This window comes from Rhinopithecus bieti, unplaced genomic scaffold (genome assembly GCF_001698545.2).
Source record: "Rhinopithecus bieti isolate Rb0 unplaced genomic scaffold, ASM169854v2 scaffold_6380, whole genome shotgun sequence".
Classification (NCBI taxonomy): Eukaryota; Metazoa; Chordata; class Mammalia; order Primates; family Cercopithecidae; genus Rhinopithecus; species Rhinopithecus bieti.
In genome coordinates, this window is record NW_016806642.1 from 1,202,118 (window position 1) to 1,227,953 (window position 25,836).

The following is a 25,836-nucleotide window of genomic DNA, read 5'->3' on the forward strand; positions in this document are numbered from 1 at the left end:
TGGATCATAATTGGGAAGGAAAGGATCTAGCAAGCTGGGAGATCATGTCACTGGGTGACCCCCAGAGCAGTGGTGAGGCTTGGGTGTCGGAGCCATCCCATCCACACATGGTGCCAGAAGGCTCCAACAAGACCCAGAAGCTCCCCAAGAACTCATCTCCGACTGCCAGTGAGGGTCCTGTCTGTGGCAAAGAAATGTGCCATCGGGGGAAGATGAACTTTCACTGCAGCACAGAGGAAACACGAGAGCTGCAGGCAGGGGCTCAGTGAGCCGAGGAAGAAGTCAGTGGCACTGGCTGCCTGGCCAGGGTCCCTGGAGCTCCCAGGGAGCTGCCCTCCAAAGCAGTCTGCTCCTCTGTGCCACAGTGCAGAGGAAAGGTGTCTGGGGCCAGAAGCTGATGGCTGTATTGACTGGATGACAAACAGGGACCGCATGAGCCTCCTGTTGGCAAAAGAGAACGTGTGTGATGAGGCTGTATAATGGACAGCAGAAGGCCTTGGCTAGGGCTCTAATGTTACCCCTAATTGCTGTGTGTTCTTGGCCAAGCTATAGTACCTCTCTGGGTCTAGAGTTATCAAACTACATGTTTTTTTAAAAGTTACACTATGTTTAGCAGCATTCATTGGCTGGGAAGAATACTGGGTAAGGATCCACTCTAGACGTCATGGTTTGCAGTACAAGCTGCAGTTGTACAGATAGTTTGGGAGTGTGTACAATATACTAGCTTGATGCAGAGGAGTGAGTGTAGGGGCAGTGGGAAATATGATTAGAGAAAACGGAGAAAGGAGGAAAAGCAGGGATAGTGGAAGGGAGGGAGGAAGGAAGGAAACTGAAAATAAATTGAGAAGAAATGGAACCAAGATTTTTTGTGAGTTGAATGCCTGACAGTCATTCTAACCTACACAAAGGTAAGTGGGAGGGGTCAGGACCAGTCGTACAGGTACATGGCAATCTTTTATTTCCCTAACTGACTCAGGACGGACAGTTCTGTCAGGCTTCAAAATTAAAACCACCCTTGCCCACAATTAATTAGTCACAGCTATTTGCTGCCCTCTGCTGGCCAAGATAAACAATGGCTGCATTGCAAAAGAGTTTTATCTTGAAAGAAATAGATTCAGCCACCCAACAACTGTTTATAGAGCACCTATTAAGTACCAGGCACTGTTCTAACACAGATCAGTAACCAACATAGACAAAGACTCCTGCCTTCATGAGGCTTAACAGCAACAACAATATCTAGCGTGTAGAATCCTTGCTACGGATGTGCCAGGTAGGATTTTAATCACTTGATATTGATCAGCTTCTTTAATCCTTAAGTGAATCCTATGAGGTAGGTGCAGTTGTTGGCACAGAGAGGTTGGGTGATTTCCCTGAGGTCACACAGCTTGGAAGTAACAGCCTGGTTCAACTCAGCCAATTTAGCTCCTGCTGTGCCTGTCACCAGTGAGTTCTGATAGATGCATTGCCCTTCCTGCCCAAAATTTTGTATAGATGGAGCCATTATTATACGGAAAAGCAAAAACACTGGTCTTCTGGCTCAGCCACTGTGTGACCGTGAGCCTGGCCTTACCCCGTGTGGTTGTCAGAGGAGTCATCCATCCCTGTCCTCTTCCTCCCTCCCTGATGCTGGCCCTGGGACAGGAGGGTCAAGGAAGCCAAAGAAGGCCTGAATCTCCAAGCTGCTGCTCCTGGTCCCTGTTGTAAGGTCCTGTGAGCCCTGCATCTCCAGCTCAGCGTTAATGGGCAGGGAGCAACCTGGAAGTTAATGAAGAAATGAGGGACTTCCCTGTTAGGGTGAGTGCTCTGGGACAAAGGGACAACCTACAGCAGGAGGACTTCGGGACAGCTGCAGGGGAGAGCTGGCAGCTCCCAACCAGGAGGTGCAGAGCTTGCTGACCTCCAGGGTGAGCCATACAAAAAATGCCAGCGACTGCTGCCAGGAGGGAGAGGGTGGAAGACTAGTGGAAGAGAGCAGCAAGGGAGTCCCTGGAATTGTTTAGAAGCCCTTGATTGCTATTTGTTAATTTTTTTTTAATGTCTAACCTCATACAAAAATTTTAACTTTATAAGGAGAGAAAAACATATTTTAAAGTTTCATTTGAAAATGCCTTCAGAAATTTGTTTTTTAAAAAAAATTTAAAACAGTATTTCCCCCCTCATAACAAATGTCCAAGCAACAACAAGAGTAATAGCTGCTCTTTACAAAGCACTGATAATGTGCCAGCACCGCACAGCAGTCACAGGATATAGGTACTTTCATTTATACCAATTACCAATGAGCATGCTGGAGCTCAGAGAGGTTGAGTGACTTGCCCTGCGTCACACAGCCGGCACTCAAGGCTGTGCCCGACTGACTTCATTATCACCACCCTATACATTGTCTCAAAGGGAGGGAATCTTAAACTGAGTGAATTGGCTCTAGGCCCCAGGGACTGCCTAGTGAATAATGGCAAATTCCTAGTGTCATGCCAAGAAGCAGGGGCAATTTATTCTTGGGTTTGTCTGACCACACAGCAGAGGTTCCAGCTTCATTACTGGGGTTCTAGGCATGTGTGTTGGTGCAATTTGGAAGCAACAGATCTTCTTTGTGTCCCTGAGAGGGAGAGTGAAGCCACCTCTCGCATGATCTGGATTTGCCATCCTGGAGCAGCCATAACCCCAAGGAGCCCCAGAGGGACCTCCTGAAAAGCGGTCACTGCGTTGAAACCCAAGGTGCAGCCCATGTCCGGGTGTGGTGGGGTGGGGGGGTGTATCACTATTTTCAAAGACGGAGACCCAGGGAAAGACGCCTGTCACAGGCCACACAGTGGCTGTAGACCAGCATTGTGAGAAGATCCCAGGCCTTACAATCCAAGCTTAGTTCTACCTGCAGTCCAGCACTGCGCTGAGCCTTCTATGACTGCCCCAGAGCAAACCAAGTATCCCCCTCCCAGGCCCACCACTGAGGTCACTCCAGCCTGTACCTGCCCAATTAGGGCTGCTTCACACCTACGTGGCACCCCCAAAGGGGGTTCTGTGTTCTTGCTTTACCCTATTCCAGAAGGTATAAGCCCATGGTGTGATAACCGGAAGTTTTGCTAAGGCACAAATGTGAATTTTGCCCACTTCTGGGATGGGGCTCTGAGCAAGTCCCTCAGCCTTGGGGGGCTGGCTAGGGGGATAAAGGGGACCAGTGGCCAGTCTATCATCTGGTCAGTTTAGTCTGCACCAGTCGTTGCCTGTCACCTAGGTCTCAGAAGTCACATTCAGCATGAAAGGGATCAAAACGAGGAGCCAGCTCTGTGCCACAATTTCTTCACCCTCAGAAATGAGGATTATGCCACTTAGCATTGCTGTTGGGAACATATGAATTAGGACATGCTTGGCATATAGTAAGTTTTGAAAAGTGATCTATCATTGTCTTTGTCATCATCATCATGATAGATCCTTGACACCTGTGGAATATATATAGCCCATGACTTTCTTGAATCCCCCAAATGACAAATAAGGAATTTTTATATTGGCTCCTAAATTTCTCCAAATGACACATTTCAGCTATAGAATCCAGTGTTTTCTGTATATATCCTCCTTATGCCACAAGTTAACCAGTAGTTGGCAGTCTCCAAGTCCCCTCTATCTTTCCAGCCCTCCAATCCTCACCCTATCCCAAGCTGAGACCTTGGCCCAGAGCCCCAGCCTGGCAGTAGGCATGATTCAGATTTGTTCCACAGCAAAACTGCCAGTTATCACCCCATGGGCTCGCTCCATCTGCAGTCACTGAAGACAAGAAAGTTGAATCTGTGGATGCCAGAGGGTCCACTACAGGTTTCTCAAGGTGTGTTTCACAGGATGCTGGTTCTGTTGAGCGATTGCAGTCAGGGGTTTGTTGTTGAGCCATCAAATACATTTGGGGAGCATTGGGTTTTTAAGCACATTTCTTTCTGAGGAGGTCTCAGTCTTTAACATGCCACCTTTCTGAATCTGAGGCATGGGATGTGCTCTTTCTCAAAAGCATTTTATCATTCTGTTCCCTTTCACTGCAGGACAGCTGGTGGGATTTGGTGTCTTGTAGCAAGGCTTTTCAAGACTTTCCCTGCACACAGTTCACCTGGGATCGTATTATAAAGTGCAGTTTCTTACTCGGAAGGTCTTGGGAAGGGCCTGAGATGATGCATTTCTAACATGCTCCCTGGAGGTGCTGATGCGGCCACTCCACACACCAGACTTGAACAGTGAGGCTTGGGGCAGTATTTCTAAGAGATGTGTCTGCCAAGACTCCTACCCAAGGGGCTCCCATGCCATCCCTTTTACAGCCCTAACACCTGCCAAAGTGCTTGGACCATATGAAAAACAGACTTGGCCAGAAGCTGGAGTGGAGGCTCATAAGGGCAGAATTTCTGTCTGTTTGGTTCCCAGGTATATTTCCAGAAACTAGAACTGTGCCTGGAACACAGAGTGGCTCAGTAATTACCTGGGGAATGAGTACATTACTAGGGTCATTCAGCAAAGAGATGCCCTTTTCCAGGCATTTTCTGAAACATCACTGTTCTGAGTGGTGGTGGATTTGAGTCCAGGACTTCTGCAAACTCACCAAAGGCTTTTAAAACCATCCAAAGCATCTCTTTCTCAGACTCCTAAATCTGACTCAACAACCTATCTATAAGGCCTCCACCTATAAGGATATGGATGTTTTTATGGCCAGCTTTAGCCAATATGGTCTCAGAGTGACAGATGGAGAGAGAAGGCTTCCTGTGGTGGGACTAAGGAGCATGGGCCTCAGGCTGATCAGTGTCCCCAGAATGAAGCACTTTCTTTAAGATGGGGCCAAGGTATTCCAAGCCAAGTTCATGGGCAACTAACTAAATGAGGTGCATGGATTCGGCCTCAACCTTGTTCTGATGCTCTCACTGCCAACCTAGGCAGGGAGCCAAATTCCTTGCTCTTTAACAGTTTGTTTGTCTGTTTGCTTTGATCCAAGAGGACAGGAAGAGAAGATATTTGTTTCCATGGTAATTGCTTGGAATGAGTCTTAAGTAGAGGGGCCTGAAGGTCAAGTCTTCTTCTCATTAGGTTTTCACCTTCCAGGAACTTAAAATCTTCTTAAGAATCAAGGTTCCCAATACATGAACTGTGCAGTCAGTGACCAAGGGGAGGTACAAGGACACTTTTCAGTAACTCCTGAGTGGGGGCAATTGAGAGGGCTTCCCAGAGGACTGAAAATGAGCCAAGTCTTGAAATAGTTGGATAAAAGGTGAGGGGAAGGGAAGAGTATGAGGGTGTGGAGATGCAACTTCACAAGCATTATTTGGGAGGCAAAGACTAAAGTAGCCTGTTTAGCAGAGAGTCTGGGGCGCAGTGAGTAGAAAAGCAATTTGGAACCAGAGTGTACACAGCACTGAATGTCAGGCCATGGAGGCTGGACACCTAGGCCCATTCATCAGAACTAGAGCCTGAGAAGTATGTGGGACCCACACATTTTGCTTTTGGGTTCAGGCAACCACGGGGAGACAGCCTCCTGAATGAAGGCAAGAGTAGACTGCTGAATTGGTAGAGAATGAGAGGGTCCAGCTAGTAGGTACTGTTGTACAGCTGGTGCACTGCACAAGAGCACCTGGCCAGGAGAGCAGCAAGTAAGGACAGAAATACAGTTCTCACTCCTCTCATCAATCTACACACCCTGGCATGGGCTGCCTTCTCCCAGAGGGACTTCTCTGTCCACAGAGACATCTGCACGGGCTGGTGCTGACCCAGTTGGCTCAAGCCACAGCCAGAGAATGTTTTCTCCTTGTGGCCAAGGCATTTTCTTAGAGCAATGAATACTGTACATTCCAAGAGTGTCCCAAGGAGGGCACTGCTTAGCTTTGAACAGAACGATAAAGCACTGCATGCACGGTTCTGAGAACGCAGTTAGTACAAGAGCAAGCCAGTTTTCTGCTCCTGCTGGCTGTCAGAACAAGGGAGTAAATGGTTTGAAATAGTACACTTCAACTGAATTCAACTAAATCTTCTGGCAAGGTAGGTCAGCCCCCCAAGCAGGACATGCACAAGAACAGAGCATCTCATCTGCAGCCCTAAAGATCCTAATGTTTGGACAGCAATCATCTGACCTGTGGGTTTGGGTGGAGACCTGCATGCTTCATACAGTATCCAAATGTTTCCCAACCCACCAGCAAACATCATATATATGTAGAGAGTCAAAGGACTGTTAGAGATGATGCTTCTCAATAGGGGCACACTGGCATTTAGGGTGCATTTGTCTCACACATTGGAGGATATTTAGCCAGCAGGGTCCCCCAGTCCTTGTGACAACCAAAAAAATCCCTCCTCCATGTTTAAATGCTCCATTGGAAAGGTTGAATCCAAATGAGAACTGAGCAGCCCCTCTCTACAGAAAAAAACAGGCCCAGTGATTTGTCCAGGGCCACAAGGCTGGGGAAGAAATAAACAAGAATTAGCACCCAAGTTGCCCACTCCTTACCACTTGTCACCAGCTTCCCCACCAGTGTGGTCATTCTTTCTCCCAGCCCTGGTTATTCTCTAGGTTTCTGCATTGAAACCACAGAACATTCTAGAACCAAGTGATGTAGGTTCATCTATGGTCCCCAAAGGCTTATATAAAGCTGTCCTAGCTCAGGCTACTATAACAAAAATACTATAGACAAAGTGGCTTAAACAACAGACATTTAATTCCTATAGTTCAGGAGACTGGAAGTCTTAAGACCATGATCAAGATTAATCTAGACATGAATTCCTTATATTATATTTTCATTTATGTTACTTTTTGATGATATTTGTGTAGTTGATTTACCAGTGTTTTCTTTTTTAATGGGTACTTTTGTGTCTTAAAAAAATTCTTTAAATAAATTCCAAGATTATAAAATATTCTAAATTTCTTCAAAAGTTTTAAGCCTTTGCCTTCCATATTTAAGATTTTGTTCCATCAAAAATTTTTGTATATAAGAGAATAAGGAACTTCTTTAATTTTTTTCCTATATGGATAACTAATGCTCTCAGCACCATTTATTGAATAAGCCACTCATGATCTATAACACAATATCCTTTATCAAGCAAATATATATACACATACATATACATACACAAACATATATATATACACATACATATATACACACACATATATACATATATATATATATATATAGAGAGAGAGAGAGAGAGAGAGAGAGAGACAGATTTTTGGGGGTTTCTTAGTCTGTTCCATTGACTAATTTGATTATCCTTACCTCTAAACCATACTGTTTTAATTACTTTAGCTTTTCAATAAGGCTTGCAATATAGAAAAGCACATTCCTTCATCCTGCTTGTCCTCAGAATGTCTTGGTTCTTCTTGGACATTTGATTTTTTATTTAATGCAATAATAATGTCACTAAAATTACTGAGACTTTTATTTTCTTTGCAGAAAAATTTTAGACCATTGTTTTATTTAATGATTATAAGGCTATGTAGGTTTTCTATTTATTCTTCAACTGGTTTCACAAGTTATATTTTTCTGGGCACTTTAAATTGTTTCCAGTGTATAGACATAAAGTAGTGTAGATGATTCTTACTATCTCTTTTGGCACTTAAAGTATTTTTTAAACTTAATAAATTTTAAAAAATCTTTTAAAATTTAATTTTGCCTATCTGTAAATATGTTCCTTTGTTCATACATATTTATATCTTCACTTTTCTCAAGCTTACTAATCTATTTTAACAGTCTTTTAAAGAACTTTGATTTGGTAGTTCTTCTCTATTTTATCTTTAATTTGTTATACTAATTTATGCTCCTTACTGTATTATATTCCTTTTTTTACTTTTTGTGTTGTGTTTCAATGCAAATTCAGTTGATTCAATGATTTCCCCACCATCAATTTAGGATTTGGTTTTCTTAGTTCTGATAACTCTGTTATCAATTCTTCATTTATATTCCATTTTCCAGAAGTTTGTTGCTAGTGTCTCATCTCATATTTTGCCCATCCTTGTGGGTTTATATGATTGTTTAAAATCCCTTTGCTGTTGTTTTAATAAGTTTGGGGAAGGGAGTAAAATTAGCTGTACGTGTTCAATATATTATCTTTATTTGGAACCTATACGATTATTGATCCTTCTTTCTTATTTATCATCTTTTTTTTCCTGTGCTACAGTCTAATTTCTTCAACTCTATTTTCTACTTTACTAATTCCTTCTTCTGCTGTTTCAATAATAACCTTTTTCATTTCTATAAGTTACGTTTAAGTCTTTTCAAATCTACCATTTAACTTTTTATAGTCTAGCATTGCATGCTTATTTCTATGACTTCATATTTTTGAATGAATTTTATAATAATTATTATACATTTCAAATATTATCATTCTAATATTTAAAGTTATTAGAAGTAGAAGTCTGGCATACCTCATCTCTTCTACCTCTTGCTTATAGTGGTTTGCTTTCTTGTGTGTTTGATTATATTTCATTGATCATATATTATTGAGTGCTCATATATTATTGCTTAATCCATGGAAATCTAAGGACCCAAATTGAGGAAGCTTTTCTCTCAAGAGGAGATTTGTTTTTGTTGAGAGCCAGAGGGTTACCTACCTATAAAAACTTTAGCTCACTGCTGGGATCCCAGGCTTAATCTCTCCATCTTATTAGCTGGCTTTTGATTGCAGTTTTAACATCAGCATTTGCCAGCAGGGCAATCCTGCCTTCCTATACTTAGCACTTAATTGCGTTCAGGTCTTTTCTGGGAGTGAAGGTGGTAGTGCAAAAGTAGTATATAACTTCTTGCAAGCCCAGGAATAAAATTAAAAGTATGCTTTGTCACGTTGTCTTTATTTTATAGCACTAAACATTTCATAATATTTCATTCCTCATAGTACCAGAAGTGCTCTTTAATACTATCATATTGAATTCTACTAACATGGGCCCCTCCAGTCATTACCATTTCTTTCCCTAATATATATATATTTGGCCTTTTTCTGAGTCCATGGTATCTTTAGTGTGCCAATTTTCCCCATGATAAGCAAATCTCTCAATTTTTTACTATTCGTTGACTTCTGTTTTGCTTTCCACAGAGAATAAACTTACAGCCTTCAGCTGTACATTATGGTCACCACTAGTTCCCTGTGCTATTAAATTAAAATTAATTAAAACTAAGTAGCATTAAAATTCAGTTATCAGGGAAAAAAAAGTCTCAAAAGAAAAATCCAAGAGTTTCAGTTCAGCATTTGATGAATTCCGTTAAGGCCAGTGAACTACTCTTTGAGCTCATTGCCCACCTCAGTCCAGTCACCCACAGTGGAGTGGGAAGGGGACATCTGGTATAGATGCCCACTGGGGGCTGGGTGGCTGCAGCGGGTGCACTGCCTTAGAGGTGGGAGGGACACAGTGGTAGGCATTTTTAATATCCTCTATGACCACATTTGGATTTTAGGACCATCCTTGACATAAACGTTATTCCTGTTTTAGATCTCTTTTAAGAGATGAAGAAACTGAAAATCTGAGAAATGAAATGAGCTACCCAAAGCTACACAGATACCAAGTAGAAAAGACAGGATTCCTTTTCCAATAAGCTGGGATTATTCAAATTTCAAATGAATTGAGACCAGGCATCCAGAGTTCCAGTTTTCCCTGTTCTAACATATAGGATGATGCTTCACAAGCCACTATGACATGAGACTCCTGCCCCACCCGCAGCACAGAGCTATAGTCAGGAACAGTGAGAGAATGGATGGGAAAGAGCTCTGGAATGCATGAATACTGTACACATATAAGGATTGTAGTCCCCATTTTAAAGACTAATAAAAGACCCATTGACTCAAGACTGTGAGCAGGCTATCATGAGCTTTTTGGCCTCAGAATTGTCCCTAGCTGGTGATTCATCTCATCTCCTGGGGAGCTGGCCTTCTGCCACACTGGGGATAATGCTTCTCTTCTGCACTGTATCCACCTCAGAACCTGAGATGTGTCCTGCAGACCCGGGTCTGAATCCCTATGCTGCCGCTTCCACCGTTGTGCCCATGATGGGGTAGATTACCCATGTGTCTCATTTCCCTTCTGTGTAACATGTGGATAATAAAAAAATAGCCCCTGCCTTACAGGTTTGCCATGAGGATCAAATACAATAAAGCATGTAAAACGTAGGAAAGTGCCTGGCATATGAGAGATTCACAGTAAATGGAAGATAATGTTTTTGTCCCCTTTCTCTCTCAGAGTGAGGTACAGTTAAAAGGTACTTTCACGTGTATTTCCTCAGTTAATCTCCTGTGCTATCCTGCCAGGTAAGTATTGTTATTCTCATATTGCAGATGAGGATACTAAGGCACACAGAGATTGAGCTGACTGGCTTAAGGTCACATGGTTAGTAAGTGGCAGAGTTGGGACTTGAAGCAATGTCTTCTCATTGCAGACCCTAATTTCTTGTCACTCTATCTATCCTCTTACCCTCCAGCTGTTAAACATCTTTTTGCTCTCTGACAATAAAAAACCATTCTGAGGAAAAGATAAATTGCCACATTGTGTTAATAGGAAAAAAAATCTAGCTATTCAACAATGGAGGATAGTTGAACAATGGTACAGCCATAAAATACAGTATTAGGAAGCAACTAAAAATTATATACAAAAGGATATATTTAAGACAATGAAGATTATTCACAATGTAGTAATTAAAAACAGCTGACTAAAATATGTATAATTGTCTTATTTTCATGAATAAATGGAAAGACACTGACATATTAATCAATACCAACATATTAATAATAACTTAAATAGTATGAGTGAGGATTATTTGATCATTTTCTTTATGCTAATCTGTATTTTCTAACTTTAAGAGCTTTTAAATTTAAAAGCAGAAAACATTGGAATATACACATTCAAATGTATACCTTACTGAAACCAACTTAAAGTCTATTTAGTTCTTTTAAGGGAATTTCCCTTGACAGGATCCAAAGCACATTGTTTTATAATGGGGTCCGTATTTGCTCTGAGGAACTGACCTCGTGTTGCAGGACATTAAGCATCTCTGGTCCTGGATACTTTATACCAGTAGCCTCTACACACACACACACACACACACACAGACATTGTGACAAACACATGCACACATGTTTCCAGGTGCCCCTTGGGTGGGGAAGTGGGAAGCAGCCTGTCTATGCAAAAGAAGCACTCAGCTGCCTACACTGAAATGTCTGCCACCATTGAACAGTGAGCAGCAGGTACCTAGATTTGCAAGGAACACATTTCTGGAATGGAATTTTGATTGCTTTCCCTCCAATAACAGTACACTTTCCCAGCTGTTGCTCTGTAGGGGTCCCAGACCTGAAGAACACTGGTCTGGTGTCTTATGTCTTGCCCAGAGATGCTGCCTTTATCCTCCAAACTTCCCTTAGGAACAGTCAAGCTGCAGAGGTCACACACACCGGGGAATTCTGAGAACACTATCACCCAGGCCCACGAGGGCTCCCTTAGGCCTCCCTCGCTGTACCCTCTGCCCAGCCAGCCTCGGCATCTCCCCAGGAGCACTCACTGCTAACTCCCCTCCTGGCCATTGTATCCAGCTGCCTTGCACTATCATTTATTTCTTTATGAATGGCTCTAAGTGCCTTTTAATAATCCATTCCAGAGTGTATATATTATGGATGTATCTACGTCTTAAATACAGAGCATTGCTATAGGAGTTACTGTTAGTTGTTTTTGGCTGTGATTCTTCCTAGTCCTAACTCCACACCAAGGAATTCTGGAATGTCAGAGCCATGTACTTACTTGGTTTTTCATATGAAGACTTTGATTGCAGTGACCAATGTTACTTAAGTCATTATTCTGAAAGAAAATAGAAAAGTGATTATGTATCACCATCCTTTCTCCTTTCGGACCCCTCACACCCTCCCACGAATCCTGTGCCCTTTCCTTTTTGGAGCCCAGGTCATTCCTTTTTCTTCTTTTCTCCTGACATGTCTCTGTCCACTCATCTGGTGTTAGGTGTACAGTACTGACATGTTTTCCCTGGATGCAGCCCAGAACCCAGTCCTGTCTTTCTGTCCCTTATTTCTAGCAGTTCATGCATGTTCTGGCTCTCTTAATATGAGGCCAAAATCACTCACACCCCTCACCTTCTAAGAAATACGTATTTTGTGTATTTCCCAGTTTTACGTGGTAGGTAGTTTCTTAGTAAACCTTGAGCAGAGTTCAGAGAGAAAATCAAGATGCCTTTTTCATTTGGGCTTTGGACTTCCTGGAAAGCCAAGGACCTTCTAACAGTGATTTCTGCCTTTGTTTCATAGTTTGAAATTTTCGAAGTTGCCACTCAAAACCATTTCCTTCTTTCTGGATTCTTTTTCTACAATGAGGTACACCTTGGTGACAGCTTTGTGGCATACAAAACTAGACTTTCCATTAAGAGTGACTGAACTGAGTGAAATTTAGCAAATTGTGTCTATTTTTATAAATATCTGTTTTAAAACAATTAAGTAGCATAAAAACCAGTAGTACTAAACAATGCAAAAGGGCTATGTAAAGTATAAGCACTCAGGTTAGATGTCTTTTTCCAAAATCTCGCATTGTTACCTCTCACAAGGGCAGTATACGATTAGATAAACTAATTATGCTGCTTCAACAGATCAGAGAAAGCAAAACTCCCCGACTCCTGACTTTCCTCCAACTTTTCTGTCAATAAATTAGAAAAGAGAGAATAGACATTAATAAAGGGTAGATCAGACATCTAACCTCATTAAACATGCTGGTCTGGATAAATTAGAGCTGAAGAGAATGGGATCGTGTAGACATATCAACTATGCACAGGCAGTGACCGCCTAAGACTTCACAGAGCAGGACAGGTAACAAAGAACCAGAGATAGGAGGTTGCAATCCCTGCAATCCTAAATTTTATTTTATTGAGACAGGGGTCTTGCTTTTTTGCCCAGGTTGTAGTGCACAGGCATGATCATGGCTACCTGCATCCCCGGCCATCCTCCCACCTCAGCCTCCTGAGTAGCTGGGGCTACAGGCATGTACCACCACACCTGGCTATTTTTTTTTTATTATTATTTTTAGTAGAGATGAGGTCTCCCTATGTTTCCCTGGCTGGTCTTGATCAAACTCCTGGGCTCAAGAGATCCTCCTACCTCAGCATCCCAAAGTGCTGCGATTATAGGTGCAAGCCATTGCACCAGCCTGCAATCCTGAATTTTAAAATACAGAAGGTGAACTTACAAACCTGACAGCAAAAGCAGGCAAGGAGCTAGGAGGGATCCTGGACACCCACAGTCCCAGTAGAGCTGGGTTTAGGGATCATATGATATTGCACCTACAAAGGAGAAATACCCTCCAAGTTTTCACTGATTGTAGCGCTCAACATGAGTCATCAGTGGGATGCGGCTGCTCAGAGCAAATGTGATATTCAGCTGCGTTAATGGAACTATTATGTTTCCAAAAGAGAGCACAATGACCTCCCTGGACTTTGCATAACTAGCTAAGTCTAAAATACTGAGTCATCTCCACCGATAATGGTAGTGATGATTCTCAGAACCATTTTGTATGAAGAGTTTCATGTGACATTTCTCCTGGGCAACAGGGTCTGCACTTAGATTTTGCTTTTTTTTTAAATCACAAACACTGCAGGGCCCCAAGAGACAGACGCTGTGCACTTTATTCTTAATCAAACACTACATCAAGGAATGTTCATTTTTTTTCCCTACTGATTCTCTACTGTGCCTCAAGGTGGGACTCTTCAACTGTCTGGATAGTTCTGGGCCCTTGAGCCAGTGTGGCTTCCTGGGTGTGGGCCCTGTGACAGAGGTAGGGCATGTCTTATGAAGAAACCTCTGTGAGCTCAGCCAGTCAGCCAAGTCAAGGAGGAAAAGTGCCCCCCTGCCCCCAGCACCCTATTTTTCAGTTCAATTTAAGGCAGATTTTCTAACAATCAGGGCTGTTTAAAAACAAAATGAGCTGCTCTGGGAAAGAGCAAGTTCTTCGTTTTTGGCAGTGCCCAAGCAGCATGTGGGTGACCCACTGAATACTGCTGTGGATTAAGGAAAGGCTTGGCAGGGATGATGCTGGGCGTGCCTCCAAACCTGACTCTGTGCTCCTATGCTCAGACCACCCCGGTCTCTTCTGATAAGACTTCCCAAATACCTCGCTTTTCCTCGTTTGGAGTTAGTAGCCTCCTACAAACTACAATTATAGGATTCTGAATCCATTTTAAAGTAAAATGGATTATTTATCCTCTTATCTCTCTCCATCACCACCAGTACAGCCTCCAATCACTCAGCTCTGACCACTTGAATCCATAAGAAGAGAAAGACTGTATTATTTTGTCTTTCTAGCTTTCCTGGTCCATTAGAAGGACACTGCAGTGCTCCCTCTTTAATCCCTTTAGCTTTTTGGCAAAGCAGCGGGAAAAAACACCTTATGAGGAATGTGAACAGATCACAAGCGGAGCCAACTTGTGATTGTTCTTCCTCACTCACCTGCTTCCCAGTCAGCTCAGTCCAAATCCTTTTGAAGCAAGCGTATGAATTGTTGCTAATTTAGGGCAATTACAGGATTTACAGATTAAACATATCCCCACTGGTTTCCCTAGCAACCGTCTTTGAATCACAGGATGAGATAAAACTATTGTTCTAGTTAATAGAGTTTGATGTTCAGAGAAGTCCAGCCATGTAATTCACAGAGGTATGCACCCTGGTGGGAGCAGAAAGAGTGCTAGGCAGGGAGGCAGCAGACCTCCGTGCAGGTTCCGGTCCTCTGGGGTCAGATCCAGAACAGGAACATATCTCAAGACACTGGTGACAGTGCCCCCAGCAAAAAAAAAAAAAAAAAAAGGGTTCGGAGCACTGCCAGGGAAGAAAGATGCAGATGTTTCTAAATGAGTGAAAACATTAGCCACAGAATAATCGAAGGCAAGGGGACTACTTGGACAAAGCCAAGACACGATGAAGTCAGGTGCAGGGCCCACTCCTCCAGCTGCCAGACCAGGCATTCAAGCCACCTTGGGCAATGCACATTATTAAGTGACCAGACCTGGGTGGGGTCTGGGAAGGTCAGCTGGCAAGACAGGCATACGAGTTTTGGCTTTTTACCTGCATAATAAGATGCTTGGGTTACATTTCAAAGCCCATTCCAACTCTTCTGGGTAGTAGAGCTTCTCTGATTCTGAACAAATTGAGAAATAGTCGTATTTCAGCAAATACAGATGAATACAGCACCTTTATTGGTTGTTGAGTAGGAGCCCTGAAAGTGGACCTGCAACAGATGACCTTCAAAATGATACAACCCCAGCTGGGTCTGGACCTCCACGCGAGGAGAATTGAGTCTGTGGTGCAGAAACATGGAGGTCAGATGCATGCCTCAAATCGATGAATTCTAGAGACCAAGAAGAGAGACATCAACCTGCAGATCCTGGGCTGGGATTCAACTGTTCTTCCCATAGGAAAGCAGAAGCAATGAAAAAGGCGTCTCAACCTGTGCACAGTCAGCCTAAACAAGAGAGCCCACCGTTTAGGATCCTTCTCCAACCTCCCTAAGAAGAGAAGTCATTCTTTCCCTTGGGGGGAAGTAAAAGAGGGAGGGGAAGGAAATAATTTCCCAGTTCCCTAGAGGACAGAAAGTCCTGTTATACGCTGGGAAGAATAATGTTTCCTCTAACACAGGGAGGAGTGTGTTGAATGAAATACCAAAGACATGTAGCTGGCCCATAGTAGATACTCCTTACTTGCCCTTGCTTCCCAGAAAACACAAGTCTAACCACCTACACCTCTGTGTGCAGAGAGTCTGCAGAACCCAGCAGCCATAACGAAGGCATTTACCACCACCTACACAAATACAGTTCAAAGTCCCTTGGAAAATTAAAATCAACAGTAAGATATTGGATTTCCCATAACAGCTAAGTGCAATGAATATATTAAGTTATTGAATTTTAAGGGCATATTTTTTGTTTCCCAGTATTTCTTGCTGTAACTATGAAGTTTTATCATTTTCCTTGTTAAAGGAAGAGAAAATGTGTTTATAAGCATGTATTTTGCAAAGCCCGTTGCAGCCAGTCTTTCTTAACTTTCACCATGGGGAGATTCACCCCCAATTCATGAAGTTTCTAGATTTCTTGTGCAGTATCTCAGAGTTCCTCATTTAATAAGCAGCATCTTAATCATACCAAACCCTGTCTTATATTATATTTGGACAGTGAACATATACATATTTGTTTAAGGGTCACAGAGGGAAGACAACACTCTCAGGAACACACAGGAGTAAGTGGTTGAATTGGATTCAACCCTGCAACCCTTCTGTCTCTGTGATGCTTCATGTGCTCCTAGGGGGACTGAGCTTCAGGCTCTTTCTTTCCAGACATTCCCATTCCCCTCTACAAGGTAACTGAGTTCCTGGAGTAAGAAGACACCAATAAAGCCTTTCTAGGGTGGCCTCGTTTCTTCAAAGAGCAAACGAAAAATATTTCTCTTCTGATAGGTTGCTGATGCCTGTAATAATAATAATAGCAAATATGATGAACATTTATTGGCCCCTGACTCTCTGCCAGGCATGGTGCTAGGTGCTTTGTATTATTTCATTTCTTCTTCACAACAACCCGTGAGGCATTGATTATCATCATCCCCACGTTACTGTTAACTGAAGAATCACAAGGTTCAGAAACTTGGAGAGGAGAGCTTTATTTCTTACAAAGGGTTACAGCCTGCAGGGTGGCCATCCTGGTAGGCTGGGAAGCATAGCCTCCAGCAGAGACCAAAAGCAGGCACTTCAAGGGAGAGAGGGGTAAAGCAGGAATTTATGCTGAACTATTTGGCCAAGTATACATATTCAACAGGTTACAGGGGGCAATAAATATTTAGGAAGTGAGGAATGCTTGCATACATAGCAAGCAAACATGCATGTTGCATGTGTCCCATGTTCACTGTGGGGTGGAGACTTATCAGTGCTTGTTTAACTGCTAGAGTGAAAGAAAACACCTTATGGCAGTTAGAACATAGTTTATTCCTTAAGAGTAAGGGTGTGTGACTTCATTCTTACCTGGCACAGCCTTAAGTCCTGTTTATAATATGGTATCTTATTGCCACAAAGAGTCCATTCCGTCAGCCTTATGATCTCTGTTTTGACGTTACAGAAGAGAAAAATGAGGCTTGGAGACTCTCAAGTACCTTTGTGTGCAGTCTCACAACGGGAAAGTGGTGATACTTTTGCCAGTTTAGACAATTCAATTTTAAATTCTAAATGTAAAACCTTTGCCTCCCACCTACCCATTCCCCCTCCTCCTCAAAGTTGAAGATTTATTATATTTAAGGGAACTCTATTATGTGTTTGCATATTCCTTAAGGGTTTGAGTTTAGGGGTCATTCACACCTGATTTATTCTTTGCTGTCTGTCCTTAGGAAGAAATGAGAGTTTGGGGTGTTATAGAACAGTTGGGAGAAGGTGGAATTTTGGAACCTGTGGACACTCTGGGAAGGAAAGACAATAGGCTGCTTCTCTGCACCCCTCCCCAGGCCAGCTCCAGGCTGACATATTGGAAAGAGCAGCAGAAAGGAGCCAGGGGACCGGGATCCTCAACTAACTTGTGGATCCTCAACTAATATGTGAGCTTAGCCCCTAGACTTTCAGTCTCTGGCTGCAGTTTCCTGCACTGTAACACAAACAGGTTAGAATTGATGAATGTCAAGTTTCCTCTGAGTTTTCAGTCTAGGTAATTCAATTCCACATTTACTAGAGAAACTGCTGGGAAAAACTGTTTTCTCTGAGAACTTTTTCTGCTTATTTAGCAAATGTTTATATAGTGTTTACAAGTAACTACTGTATACTCTCCTAAGAACTTTATGTACACCAACTTATCTAATCCTCACAATAGACCTATGTGGTATTGTAGGTAGTGATATTATCCTGTTATAGGTAACAGCACAGAAGCATGTGGTGATTTGCTCAAGGTCCCACAGTTTGTAAAAGTGAAGCCAAGTTGAATGTACGCAGTCTGGGTCCAGAGTCCATGTCCTTACCTTGATATTACAGTCAGTCCTCTGTATCCGCAGGTTCCGCACCCAACCATGGATTGAAAATATTCTAAAAAATTAAAAATAACAACAATAAAAGTGACACAAATGAAAAAAAAAAGTATAACAACTATTTCCATAGCATTTATATTATATTAGGTATTACAGGTAATCTAGAAATTATTTGAAGTATATGGGAGGAGGTGCATACAAATACTATGCAAATACTATGCCATTTTACATAAAGGTCTTGAGTATCTGCGGAGATTGGTGTCCACAAAGGTCCTACAGCCAATCTCCTACAGGTACTGAAGGATGACTAGAGTTTGTTTTTAATCTTATCAACATAGAATTGTGTGTCTGATCAAGTATTCCTCTTTAAGTTGACAACCCAGTTACTTCTCAACTTTATTGCATATACAAGCCCTGGGAGTGTGTGTTTTAGATACTAGGCTCAGCTTTCAGCTTTATTCTGCCTGTCTGTTTTTCTTTCATTCTTCACCCTACCAGGTCTTTTTCCTGTCTATGAGTATATCTCTTTGCAGTTCACCAAAACATCCTTTTTGGAAGATGATAAGACATTTTAAAAAATAATAAAAACAAATTTAAAGATGATTCAACGATACAAGTTGGGAATCCTCCTAAATGGCTTGCTGTATCCCCCAGTGCCTGTGCTGAGCTTTCACAGAATTTGGGAGAGAAAGTGGGGATAAGGGGGGCAGTTCTATCTTAAGATGAACTAGATGCACGTTCTCAACAAGGATGGCAGTGCTGCTCGGGAGGTGTTGGAAAATTGGTTGAATGTGGAGGAATTGATTTTCACAATAATTGGGGGAGGAGGTGCTATTGAGATTTACTGGGCAAGGGAGAAATCTGCAAATGTCCCAAAATGAAGGAGACAGTCCTAAACAAATTTCAAACACTCCACTAGAAATTTATGTAGGTAAAAATTTTTATAGTTACCTGAGCCTTGGTCCTAAACTCCATGTTACATATTTTTTTAAAGGATATTTTGCATGGTTTTAAAATATACTGAATTTTTCAGGAATGCAACTCCCATGTAAATCGAGGGAAGATTGTGCTTTGTTTGTTTCGGAACTTTATCAAGAATTGTTCAGCACTTCGAAATATTCCTTCATCAATGACAACGCAGCTTCTGGTATTTGAGTCAACAAGGCAACACACGTTTATCAGCTTTTCATTTGCAGTTGTCACAGTCACATTGATTGTACTTGTATACGCACACAAATATGCTCATTTAGCCTTTATCTCAAAATGTTAAATACAAGGAAAAAGTGTCAACAATAAATATGCTTTGAGTATTGTCTTACTTCTCTTACATCCATATTAACTCCATGCAAGTAGAAGAAAACATCGGCCAACTTTATCGTGTCTCTAGTGTAGTCATGCCTGAACATTTCCAGGTTGAAAAACATATTTTGTTACAAATTACTTTTTATTTATTTATCCTCCATGTAACAGGATACTGTATTGTTTTCTAAATCTTTAGATTATCTATAATTTTTTTCAGGATAGAAAAAGGAATATTGCAAATATATGTATTTAAAATGGCAGTGTTGCATCTGATAGGTTGAGAACCACTAGCTAAGCCTTCAAAGGTGCATGTTCCCAGCACATGTAATGGCCTTCTTCAACTGTATGATTCCCAGCTAAATACAGCCATTTGAGACGTACTAAGGCAGTGCAGAATTGTGGGGCCAAGATCAGAAAGAAAATCTCCAAAAAATTTGGACCATAGTAGATATAAGCTAAAAATTAATTTTTACAAAGGTAATTGTAAAATGCCCATATGCTTGGAAGTTTTAAAACTACTTGCAAATTTCAAAAACCCCTCACAATTAGTATTTTAAAATAGTTGAAACTAATTAAATGTAAACATTGATAATATCAAAACTTGTGGGATATAGCTAAACCATACTTAGAATAAAATTTACAGCCTGAAATGCATGTAATAAAAGAAGGTTGAAATCAATAGTTTTAGTATACCACCCAAGATTTTAGAAGAGGAAAGGCAAATTAAATAAAAAAGACAGGCGAGGGAGGTAAAAAATTAAAACAGAAAAAAATTAATGAAATATAATACAGTTGACAATAAAGAGAATCAGTAGGCCAAAAGTTTGTTCATTAAAAAGTACAATAAGATTGATAAACTGGCAAGACTGATCAAGAAAAAGAAAATAAACCAAAAGCAAGAGCCAGAGCAAGCGAGCAAGACAGCAAGAGCAAATTACCCATTATCAAAAATAAAAAGGGTCGGGCACAGTGGTTCACACCTGTAATCCCAACACTTTGGGAGGCCAAAACAGGATCACTTGAACTCAGGAGTTTGAGACCAGGCTGAGCAACATAATGAGATCTCATTTCTACAAAAAATAAAATAAATATCCAGGCATGGTGGTGCACACTTGTAGTCCCAACTACTCAGGAGGCTGAGGTAGGAGGATTGCTTGAGCCTGAGTAGTCGAGGCTGCTGTGAGCTCTGGTTGCACCACTACACTCCAGCCTGGGCAACAGAGTGAGACCCTGTCTCAATAAATACATAAATAAATAAAAAGGGGGATATCATCACAGACTACAAAATTTCATCACAGATGCTACAAAGTTAATATGAGGATAACATGAACAATTTTATGCCAATAAACTTGAATTTTTACATATTATGGACAAATTTCTTTAAAAGCACAACTTACTAAAATTGATACAAGAAGAAATAGAGTATATGAATAATCTATGAATATTTTTTAAATTTTATATTCAATTCTGTTCCCACAAAGAAAAGTTGGGCTTCACTGGTAAATGTTACCAAACATATGAGAAAGAAATAGAACAATTACACAGAGTATTCTAGAGAATAGGGAAAAAGGGGAAATTTTCCAATTTGTTTTATAAAGTTCTATAGTTTTGGCACCATCAACTTGATACCAAAGAAATTACAGTCAATATTACTTACAAACATAGATGCAAATATTCTAAAAGAAATATTAGCAAACTCAATACAACAATATATAAAAGGTGCAATTGATAGAAACGAAGTTGGATAATTTCTAGAAATGCAAGACTAGTTTACCATTGGAAAAGTCAGGCAGGGTAATTCACTGTATTAACACCATGAAAGATAAAAACTGCTGACATCTCAATAGGTTAAAAAATATTTAATTAAATTCAACATCTATTCATGAAAAAAGACTAAGAACTAGGAAAGGAAGATAATTTCTTTAATTTCATCAGGGCCATGTAAAAAGCCAGCATCATAATAAATGGTGAAATGTTGAATGCTTTCTCTCTGAGACTAGGAACAAGACAAGTATGCCCAGAATCACCACTTCTTCACAGTATTCTAATGGAAATCCTAGTAATTACAACAATAACAGAAATTAAACCAAGGGTATAAGGAATAGAAAGAGATAAAACTATGATTGTTTGCAAATGTTATTTGTATATGCAAAGAAAATCCATAATAATTACAATTAAAGTATCATAAATAATAAGTGAGCTTTGCAAGGTTGCCAGATGCAAGGTCAAGATATGAAATCAATACCAGCATTAAAAATTAGAAAATAAAAATTTAAAGCAGATATCATTTCATAGTAGCAACAAAACTACCAAATACTTTTGAATAAATCTAACAAAATATGTAGAAAACCTCTGCACAGAAAATAATGTATGTTGAGAGAAATTACTGAAGACCTACATAAATAGAGAAATACCCCATCTTGGAAGAATGAAGAAAACTCTATGAATCATAAACTCCATTATATGCAATCTCCATTAAAATCACAGCAGTATTTTTTAATAAAAAATTCTGAGCAGCTTCTAAAATATATATGGAAATACAAAGGACTGTAAATAGCCTAAAGCCTAAGGACTTACTCCATCAGATATCAACACTTATAGGTAATTAAACTACAGTAATTAAGACAGTGTGATATTGATGTAAGGGTGGAAAAATAGACTACAGAAGAGAGTTTTCAAACAGATCCACACATACTTGGACATTCAATCTTGCAAGCTGGCACTGTAGAGCAGTAGAGAAAGGATCATTCAGTAAATAGTGCTCAGTCTACTGAGTAACTGTTTGGGGAGAAAAAGAGAAACTTGATTATGTTACACCACACATAAAAATCAATTCTCAGTGCGTGGTAGCTCTAAATGTAAAGAGTAAAATAATAAAGCTTCTATAAGATAAAATAAGAAAATATCTTCATGATGTGAGGCTACAGAAAAAATTTATTAAATGACACAAAGATAACTAACAATAGAGGAAAATATTGATAAATAGGACTATATTACATTAAGAGCTTTTGTTCATTAAATGACATTATTAAAAGAAGGGGAAAAGTAAGCCAAAGAGTGGAAGATATTTGCAACACATGTAAATGTGAGTAACTTGTGTGCAAAACACATGAAAAACTTGTACAAACTGATAAAAATACAGACAATTCAAGATGCCTCCTGTACAAAAAAGAGGATACCAAATAGCTAATATACCTATGAAAGGTGCTCAACCTCATTAGTAATCAAGAAAATACAAATTGAAATAAACACCTGTGACCCAGCAATTCCATTCCTAGGCCTATACCAACAGAAGTGCAAGCACATGCGGACAAAAAGATATTTATAAGAGTGTTGATAACAGCCTTATTTGTGATGGTCCCCAAATGGAAGCAACTGAAATGTCCATTCATAGTAGAAATTGTGGTATACTCATTTAGTGAAATACCATATAGCAATCATGATGAATAAAACTATACAATGTGAACAAATTTTACAAACATTATTTTGAGCACAGAAATTCAACATTAAAAAATATATACTGTGATGATATATAAATGATTCCACTTACATAAGGTCAAAAACAAGTAAAACTGGCCAGGAGCAGTGGCTCATGCCTATAATCCCAACACTTTGGGAGACAGGTGGGCAGATCACTTGAGTTCAGGAGTTCAACACCAGCCTGGCCAACATGGTAAAATCCCTTCTCTACTAAAAATACAAAAATTAACCAGGCGTGGTGGCACATGCCTGTAGTCACAGCTACTTGGGAGGCTGAGGCAGGAGAATTGCTTGAACCTGGGAGGCAGAGGTTGCAGTGAGCTGATATCGCACCACTGCATTCCACCCTGGGCAACAGACGGAGACTCCATCTCAAAAAAAAAAAAAAAAAAAGCAAGCAAGCGAAACTAAACTGTAGCTTTAGAAGTCTGTATAGTAAATAAATAGGGAGTCGTTTTGGGGAAGGAACCTGAGCTTGGCTTTTTGGATGATGAAAATGTCCTATGCATGATGGTGATGTATTATATGGAGCTATGCGCTGATGATGTATACACTATGTGTACTACATTTCAATATTTTAAAAAATGCAGCAATGTCTTAATCAGACTAGGCTCACAGAATTTTTTTTTACACCATTAAACTAATGTAACAGTTTATGTGACAATATATAAGCAACACTGATGAAACAATAGGAAGAAATCATCTATGGTTTATAACTAGTAGTAAGTGAATAAGGTTTTACTCATTGAAGAGAATCTACATGTAGAATATACCCTGAAAAGTTTGAAGAAGGTAGCTCAATGAAGACAAAACTCCTTAGAGGACCCCTAACTGGACTTAAGACTTTAGGCTTCACTGGCATTCAATCACACTCTGTTCTCACCTACAGTTCACAAAGCCAGGACCTACACCCCCTTCCAGTCCCAGCGATACTTTTGTCTTAATCCTGGACCAGATGAAGGCAGAACCCTTTGAACTCTGGCTGGCTAATAGCAGAACTGAAATGTCTCTAACAATACAGAGCTGCAAATTGCTGTGATTCATCCTAGGTGAATGCAGTCCTTGGACACCTTATTGTAAAAGGAACACAGTTGCTAAAACCCTTCTGTGTGGCCACAGGTCCCCTCAACTACATGTGGGTGCTGAGATTTGGGTTTTAATTTTTAATCTGAGAGCACAGTTTAATAATTGGGCCATTTTCTTGGGGCAGGGGTGGTGGTGGAGGGGGGTTGTCATTGCTGTTGCTGCTGTTGTTATAAAAGAAAGGAAAGAGGGTCTGCAGCTCCCAGAGTGTTCGACACAGAAGATGGGTGATTTCTGCATTTCCAACAGGGGTATCTGCTTCATCTTATTGGGACTGGTTGGACAGTGGGTGCAGCTCATGGAAGGTGAGCCAAAGCAGGGTGGGGCATCACCTCACCCAGGAAGTACAAGGGGTTGGGGGATTCCCCTTTCCTAGCCAAGGGAAGCTGTGACAGACTGTACCAGGAAAAATCAGGTCACTGCCACCCAAATACTGCGGTTTTCCAGTGGTCTTAGCAAACAGAACACAAGAAGATTATATCCTGCAACTGGCTAAGCGGGTCCCACGCCCACTGAGCCTTCCTCACTGCTAGCACAGCAGTACGAAATCAAACTGCAAGGTGGCAGCCTGGCTTGGGGAGGGGCATCCGTCATTGCTGAGGCTTGATTAGGTAAACAAAGCAGCCAGGAAGCTCGAACTTGGTGGAGCCCACCACAGCTCAACGAGGCCTACCTGCCTCTGTAGACTCCATCTCTGGGGGCAGGGCATAGCTGAACAAAAGGCAGCAGAAACTTCTGCAGACTTAAATGTCCCTGTCTGACAGCTCTGGAGAGAGCAGAGGTTCTCCCAGCATGGTGTTTGATCTCTGAGAACGGAGAGACTGCCTCTTCAAGTGGGTTCCTGACCCCTGTGTAGCCTAACCGGGAGACACCTCCCAGTAGGGGCTGACTGGCACCTCATGTAGCCAGGTGCCCCTCTGAGATGAAGCTTCCAGAGGAAGGATCAGGCAGCAATATTTGCTGTTCTGCAATACTTGCTGTTCTGCAGACTCTGCTGGTGATATTCAGGCAAATAGGGTCTGAAGTGGACCTCCAGCAAACTCCATCAGACCTGCAGCTGAGGGATCTGGCTGCTAGAAGGAATACTAACAAACAGGAAGGAATAGCATCAACATCAGTAAAAAGGACATCCACACCAAAACCCCATCTGTAGATCACCAACATCAAACACCAAAGGTAGATAAAACCAAAAAGATTGGGATAATCCAGAGCAGAAAAGCTGAAAATTCTAAAAACCAGAGCACCTGTTCTCCTCCAAAGGATTGCAGTTACTCACCAGCAGTGGAACAAAGCTGGATGGAGAATGACTTTGACGAGTTGGCAGAAGGAGGCTTCAGAAGGTCGGTAATAACAAACTTATTCGAGCTACAGGAGGATGTTCAAATCCATCACAAGAAAGCTAAAAACCTTGAAAAAAGATTAGACAAACGGCTAACTAGAATAAACAGAGTAGTGAAGACCTTAAAAGACCTGATGGAACTGAAAACCATGGCACAAGAACTACATGATGCAAGCACAAGCTTCAATAGCCGATTTGATCAAGTGGAAGAAAGGGTATCAGTGATTGAAGATCAAATTAATGAAATGAAGCAAGAAGAGAAGTTAAGAGAAAAAAAGTAAAAAGAAACGAACAAACTTCCCAGGAATATGGGACTAAGTGAAAAGACCAAATCTATGTTTGATTGTCGTACCTGAAAGTGATGGGGAGAACGGAACCAAGTTGGAAAACACTCTTCAGGATATTATCCAGGAAAACCTCCCCAACCTAGCAAGGCAGGTCAACATTCAAATTTAGGAAATACAGAGAACACCACAAAGATACTCCTCGAGAAGAGCAACTCCAAGACACACAATTGTCAGATTCACCAAGGTTGAAATGAAGGAAAAACTGTTAAGGGCAGCCAAAGAGAAAGGTCGGGGTACCCACAAAGGGAAGCCCATCAGACTAACAACGGATATCTCAGAGAAACTCTAGAAGCCAGAAGAGAGTGGGGCCAATATTCAACATTCTTA

General features: G+C 41.1%; 1 protein-coding gene across 2 annotated transcripts in view; it reads left to right on the forward strand.

The window, feature by feature from the left end:
• Positions 1-19,285, forward strand: part of WLS (Wnt ligand secretion mediator) — a 136,712-nt gene extending 117,427 nt beyond the window's left edge. For both annotated transcript variants that reach the window (XM_017877143.1, XM_017877141.1), the window contains exon 12: positions 18,992-19,285. In XM_017877143.1, the coding sequence (XP_017732632.1) occupies positions 18,992-19,113 (122 nt within the window). In that variant the 3' untranslated portion in view covers positions 19,114-19,285. The remainder of the gene's footprint in view (positions 1-18,991) is intronic.
• Positions 19,286-25,836: the final 6,551 nt, after the last annotated feature.